The sequence below is a fragment of the Chrysochloris asiatica genome, unplaced genomic scaffold (genome assembly GCF_000296735.1).
Source record: "Chrysochloris asiatica unplaced genomic scaffold, ChrAsi1.0 scaffold00168, whole genome shotgun sequence".
NCBI classification, from domain to species: domain Eukaryota; kingdom Metazoa; phylum Chordata; class Mammalia; order Afrosoricida; family Chrysochloridae; genus Chrysochloris; species Chrysochloris asiatica.
In genome coordinates, this window is record NW_006408686.1 from 2728910 (window position 1) to 2735653 (window position 6744).

Consider the following 6744-nt stretch of genomic DNA (forward strand, 5'->3'; position numbering starts at 1 on the left):
AACTGCTGACCCTGCAGTTAGCAGCCCGATTCGTAACCATTACGTTTCCAGAGCTCCTTAAGCCCCTGGTGGTAGTTGTAAAATATGTCCAGATTGTTTGATCCTCCTGTGATTCTTTGATATTGCTCAGAGTGTCTGCAAGACATTGCCGTTGGGTTCTCCCAGAGGGACAAGCAGAGCCACCGTTTGTTTTTCTTAATGACCCAGCCCCAGAAATGACACTATCATTATTGCCATATCCTACTTAATAAAAGCTTGTTGTTTAGTCCAGACCACTAACTAAGTCAAGGTGAGGGAAAGAAGTATCAAAGAATTTGTGGGTATATTTTACAACTACCACCAGGGGTTTAACTGCAGGGAGTAGGGGCGGGGTGGACACTTGGATTTAGGAGCTTAGCTGCTAGGGGAGCCGTTAGATTCCAGGCCTTAGGTGCTAGGAGGTTATTGGAGACAGTGGTCATTGCTAGGGAGCAGTGTTAACATTTGAAGATGAGCGCTGGGGGCAGTTAGATTCCTGGGACTTGCTGTGGGAAAGGAGTTTGGTTCGACAATCTTAGGGTTTGGCTGCCCTTCAAATATGTATGTGAATGTGGGTTTTGACATTAGTTTTGGAGGTTTTAGCAGCCTTGTGGGGGAGGAGGTCAAGACTAGATGAGAAAAGGCAGAAGCTACCCTGAGTAGTATGTGGGCGGCCAGGTCTCCAGGCCATCTTGCTTCCTCTTCCTTCTGGCTTTATCTCTCAATCTGAGGCATCCAGTCTCCCATTCATCCACTCCCCACAATGTCTTGAAGTTGCAAGAATTTAGACTGAAACGAAAGGCAAAAGAATATTCCAGAAAGGTTTGCTCCTGCTCCAATTTAGGACTCAGAACTTCTTTTCAGAACCAAGTGTCCTCCTACCTTCCTTGCCTAGAACCCTTTCTTGGTATTGTCAGGGTGAGGCCAGACGCCTTAGTGTGTCAAGATCTCATTTATAGTCACACTGAATTGCTCACAATTCCTCAACTCTTTGTTCCACTTGCCAATAATGCCCTTCCCTCTCCTCCTCTAGCTCGCCAAAAAGGGTACTGGTGGGAGATGAGGATGGGATTTAGCTACAGGGAATTTATCTTCCCACCTTTTTCCACTGACCACTGAGTCTTCCCTCCCCAGGCTGTGCTAAGACTTTGTACCGTTCAGTTCATGAAAAGATCTTCACGCTTCCTGGCGACTGTCTGATCTACCCTGCTCATGATTACCATGGTGAGGACTTTCTGAAGGCGGTGTGGGACTTAGATAATGAATGACTCTTTGAAAGGGAGTATCAGACTGTTGAGTCCCTTGGGTGGCACAAATTGTCAAGCACTCAACTATTAATTGCAAAGGTTGGTGGTTCAAATCCATGCAGAGGCACCTCCGCAGACAGGGCTGGTGATCTACTTTCAAAGGTCATGGCCTTGAAAACGCTAGGGAGCACAATTCTATCCCACAGTACATGTGGTCGCCATGCACTGGGATCACTTTGACAGCAGCTGTTTGTTGTTGTTGTCTATCAGACTGACAGAGGCTTAGGCAGTGCAAACAGTTTACACTTGACTTGTTATAAATGCTGTGAGTCAGTTCTTACTCATAGTGACCCTGTATTGGGTTTTTGAGGGTTTAAAAATCTTTGTGGGAGCAGAAAGCCTCATCTTTCTCCCATGGAGTGGCTAGTGGACTCGAACCCTGAATCTTGTGGTTTGCAGTCCAGTGCTTATCCTATGGAGCCATCACCTACATTTGACTACTAACCCAAAAGTTAGTGGTTCACACCCACCCAGCGGTACCTTGGAAGTAAGGTCTGGTGATCAGTTTCCCTAAAGATTATAGCCAAGACAATCCTGTGGAGCAATTGTCTTCTGTAACAACTGGGGTAGCCATGATATGAAATCAATTCAATGGCAGGGAGCTTGGTTTATCAGACTGAGTGGTTATGAAATCGGCTGCGAACCGCAAGGTCAACAGTTTGAACTACCAGCTGTTCCGCGGGAGAAAGATGAGGCTTTCTGCTCCCGTAAAGCTTTACAGCCTTGGAAACCCTGTACAGGGTCGCTATGAGTCAGAACTGACTCCACGGCACATAACAACAACAACATAATCCTCATGGAACATGGAGACTACAAATTCATGGGTCCAAAAAAGCAAGTGCTTACGGATATTGTGTGTGGGTGCAGAAAGTATGACTCCTAAAATTTTGTAGCACATAGGTTTTCCTGGGACTTGTTATAGGGAAATGTGAGAAACTACATTTCCCATAATGCCCATGGAGAAGGGACTGCAATCTGAGGAATGTTTTTAAGAAGAGCCTGTTAGTCCTAAACCTAAGCGGCACCCTGAGGCCTCTTGGGAAATGTAGTCCTAGGAGGGACTGGTTGACTTCCTCCCCCTCCCTTGGCCACTAGGGCTTACAGTGTCCACTGTGGAGGAGGAGCGGACTCTGAACCCTCGGCTTACGCTCAGCTGTGAGGAGTTTATCAAGGTCATGAACAACCTGAACTTGCCTAAGCCTCAGCAGATAGGTGAGTGAGCAGCTAGAACCTGGGAGCCCTACATAGGAGGGAGGTGGGGGCAGGGGCCTGGAGAAGTGGGTCTGAGGCACGAGGAGTTTGGAAGACATGGACCTTAAGTATGAAGAAGAAGGGGTCTCTTGGCCAGACTTTTAGATTCCCGCCAAAAAACAGGGTTCTTGGGTTTCTGGGTCCTCATTGGGGCATGTGGGTCTGTCTGAACCCCCTTAGTTTACCCTCTTGGTCTCCTCTTTTCAGATGTTGCTGTTCCAGCTAACATGCGCTGTGGGATCCAGACACCCCCCTCCTGACAGCTCCTCTGTTTATAATCAGCAACTGTTCTGGGTGCTCGTCCCTGTTTATAATGCACTAGGTGGGGTAAGGGGAGAGGGATCAGCCCCCGCTCTCCTCTCTCTACCCTTTACCAGCCCTTCAAGCTTCTTAAATAAACTGTTTTTGTGTGTGCTGTGAATCTGACTACGGCTTGTTTTTTCAGGGGGTGGGGAGAGTCAGTTGGGCCTCCGGGCTGAGGTGCCTGGAGAGACCAGAGCGGCTGGACAGGGTGACGGTCCAAGGATTCGTAAGATTTCCTAACTCACAAGATCAGGAGCAAACATAGAAATCTGAGCAAGCTCTTTTCATTTCCTGGAGTTTGAACCACTTCTCCCTGTGAGAGATCCAGGAGAAGGTACTTTACCTCTCTGGGCCTCAGTTTCCTCATCTGTAAAATGGACATCATAATAGTAATACTAGGGTTGTTGTGACTACCCAATGGGTTGATACATAGGAGATGTTTGGCATAGAGCCTGCTTGAAAGGCTCCCTATCAGTGCTAGTGATTGTCACCATTCTTTGGAACCATTTATCTGGTAGCGTAATGGTTACGAATTGGGCTGCTAATCTCACGGTCAACAGTTCGAAACTACCAACTGTTCCGTGGGAGAAAGATGAGGCTTTCTGCTCCCATAAAGATTTACAGTCTCGGAGACCCTTGTACAGGGTCACTATGAGTGGGAACCAACTACATGGTCCTTAACAACATCAGACCAGGAGTGATGGTAGTCACAACGTGGGCTTTACAGAGGACAGAATTTATAGTTAATGTTTACAGCATGTGTAGCTCTTGGGCGCACATTTGTCCCACCCCCTCAGCCTCAGTTTCTCAAACTGTAAAATTCAGAGAGCAACCCCTGGGCTGCTGTGAAGATGAAATTAGCGTGTATAAAAGTGTGTGGGGGGCACACCTGCCGAATCTAATCACCCCTTTCCACACACCAGCTATTTTCCTGTTTTTTACCCAGAGGGGAAAGGGCCTGGTTGAGACCTTTAACCTCTACCCTCCACCCCTTGGCAAACTGGGGAGGGGCACACTTCCCCCCTGTCTCTGGGTGGGTCTCTGACTCATCTCAGGGGCCCCCGTCCCCTTGCCCTGCTCCCCAAACCGGTCAGGGCCCTTCTAAAGGGCTCATTAGAGGGGAGAGGCCCCCGTCTCCATCCCCCTGCCCCTTTAGGGACTCCCAGGGTCTAGGCATTAAGAGGGTGTTTCTACAGAGCGGGCCCCAGGTATCTGGGGGCAGGAAAGGGGGCGCTGGAGGCAGAGTGGGATGGGGTGCTGTGTTCGCTGAGGGTGGGGCCAGTGGGGCCGGGATGGCCGGATGCCACCGCCGCCGCGGGCGGGGCAAACTGGTCTCTCCCTCTTCCCTCGGGAGCTGTCGGACCTGTTGTCCCCCCCTCCACTTCCGGGCTGCTGGGGAGGGGGACGAGGCCGCCTCTCTCTTGTCCTTCCCTCTTCCCCAACCACCTGTCTCTCAGACAGAAGCGGCGGCGCCTAGAGCACAGCGGAGCGCGCCGAAGCCGGAGCTGGTGAGGAGGCCAGGGCCGCGGGGGAGGAGGAGACTGGGGACTCGGCCTCCGAGGCCGCTGGGGAGATGGAACTGGACTTGGGGAATCGTGCTCCCGGGAGGAACTGAAGACATGAACTCTAGGTTTGCGCAGAGACTGGTAGCCTGACTCCTGGGTCCCTGGGTGAGGTGGGGGAGGCGCTGCTCTCTACTCAGCGGATTTGGGCCCAGGACTCCCGGGCTCCGGGGAGGACGTTTGAGGTGTAAGAGAGAAGGGGGCAGGAGCTTGAGTTCCTGAGTCCCTGAGGGAGAAGGAGATGAGGTCGCTTTAAGATAGCCCAAGAGACTGAGAGGGGCTGTTAGGGATGTGTACACCTCCTGCAGGGTACCTGGGTAGGCGGGGGGGAAAAGGGGTCGAAGATGCCGGTAGGGGGCGTGCTGGGACCCCGGACTAGAATTCCGGCCCTGCCTCCGGGGGCGTGGTGCCCTCGGAGCCATCAAGCCCCGCCCCAAACGTAATGCCCCGCCCCTGGAACGCTAAATTCCCATCCTTTGAACCCTTAGGGCCCGCCTCCTGAAGCACTGTGTCCACGCCCCCGAGCTGTCGGGCGCGGTGCTCAGAACTCCTAGGTCCCGCCCTCAAGGCGGCCACAGCACCGTGGGACGCGCCTACCTCGTAAGAGTACGTAGCGGCCATGGGGACGCCAAGCAACCCCGAGGAGGGGTCCCCGTCACCACTGCCGCTCTCGGAGCGCGATGCGGAGGCGCGGCTCCAAGAGCCTGCCCCATCTCAGGAGTCCCCCAAGGAGCTTCGGGAGCCAGAGGTGCCCGAGGCCCCGGCGGAGCTTCGGAGCGGCCCAGGAGCTGAGCAGCAAGCTGAGGAAGAGGAAGAAGTGGAAGGCAGCAGTACTGAGAGCAGCCGCGACACGGTGAGGGTCCTGAGGACGACTCAAAGAGACAGACTCCCAAAGACAGAGCCCAACGGGAGACAGATAGACAGACAGGCATGGAGAAACCCGATGACAGAGACATTGAAATGTGGAGACTACTGAGAGACAGAGACCCAGACCCAGAGTCAGAGAGATTCAAAGGGAGTGAGAGACACAGCCCCAGAGAGACCGACAACTAGAAAGCAGACAGAACCAGAGAGACAGCCCCAGAGATACAGACACTACTGAGAGACAAACCAAACCCAGTGTCCTTCAGTCGATCCCGACTCATAGTGACCCGATACTACTCATAGTAGAGTTGCTCCTAAGGCTTTCTGAGACTGGAAGGGAGCAGACAGCCCTACCTTTCTCCCGCGGTGCGGCTGGTGGGTTTGAACTGCCAGCCTTGTGATTATTAGCACAAAGCTTAATCCACTGCATCACCAGGTCTCCTTTGACCAAGAGACAGCCAGAGTGAAAGACTGAGAGAGACAGAGACCCAGAGAGATAGAAACTAGATAGGATCAGAACCAGACAGAAAGCCTCAGAGATATGAAGACTGCTGAGAGAGAGACCCATATACAAAGCCAGGAAAATTCAGAGGTGTGGAGACCCAGACCCAAAAGGGCAACCCAGAGACTTACACTTAGAGAGCTGGAGGTAGAGACACAGATGGAGATCCAGAACATGCAGAATTGACAGAAACAGAGCTAAAGACACCTTGAGAGATGGGGAGAGAGTCAGAGAGAAAGAGACCCAGAGAGACTCAGAAACAAATACTAAGTGAGAGAGATCGAGAGAAAGCGAGATCCTGGGACTATGAGAAAGTAAGGCTAAGGAATGGGACCAAGGAGTCTGCCCCATTCCCATTCTCCTGGTACGTGGGTCAGGTGATCTCTAGACCCAGACCTCCCTCCACCCTAACTTGCGAATGAACTTGGATTGCAGACTGTGTGTGTGTGTGTGTGTCTGTATGTATGTATGTGAAAGGTGGGGAACAGGCCTATTTAAGGACTGCTGTGGGCGAGGCTTCACCGCTTGACCACGCCCTCTTCAAATCTCAGCCTGAGGCACCGCCTCTCGTACCGATCCCTGCCACGCCCCCCACACCCGCCCCTTCAGGGGAAGGGGCCCGAGGGGTGGCTCGGCGGCTACGAGGGCAGCAGCTGGAGGCTCTGACTCGAGTGGCCCTGATGGAGCAGCGGGTGAAGGAGCTACAGCGCCAGAGGAAGGAGCTGAAGATTGAGGTGAGGCTGTGGATCTCTGACGGGGGTCTGCTCTCAACGCCTGGGGATCGGTAGTATCAGGCCGCCAGCTCCTTCCTCCCTGAGGAGCAGATTCAAGGTCCCCAGCAACCTCCTCTTTCAGATCCAGTAGTCTAGCCCCTCAAGCCCCTCTTCCCTCAGACCCAAGAGTTCAGGCTCCCAGTCCCCTCTTCCCTCAGATCCAG

The 6744-nt window shown here is 52.8% G+C and overlaps 2 protein-coding genes across 2 annotated transcripts in view; both read left to right on the forward strand.

Moving 5' to 3' along the window:
* Positions 1-2836, forward strand: part of ETHE1 (ethylmalonic encephalopathy 1) — a 22501-nt gene extending 19665 nt beyond the window's left edge. Inside the window, exons 5-7 of the mRNA XM_006871364.1 lie at positions 1153-1242; positions 2421-2537; positions 2784-2836. Coding sequence (XP_006871426.1) covers positions 1153-1242; positions 2421-2537; positions 2784-2836 — 260 coding nt within the window. The remainder of the gene's footprint in view (positions 1-1152; positions 1243-2420; positions 2538-2783) is intronic.
* A 2224-nt stretch (positions 2837-5060) lies between these two features.
* PHLDB3 (pleckstrin homology-like domain, family B, member 3) overlaps positions 5061-6744 on the forward strand; it is a 26910-nt gene continuing 25226 nt past the window's right edge. Inside the window, exons 1-2 of the mRNA XM_006871504.1 lie at positions 5061-5294; positions 6359-6541. Coding sequence (XP_006871566.1) covers positions 5061-5294; positions 6359-6541 — 417 coding nt within the window. The remainder of the gene's footprint in view (positions 5295-6358; positions 6542-6744) is intronic.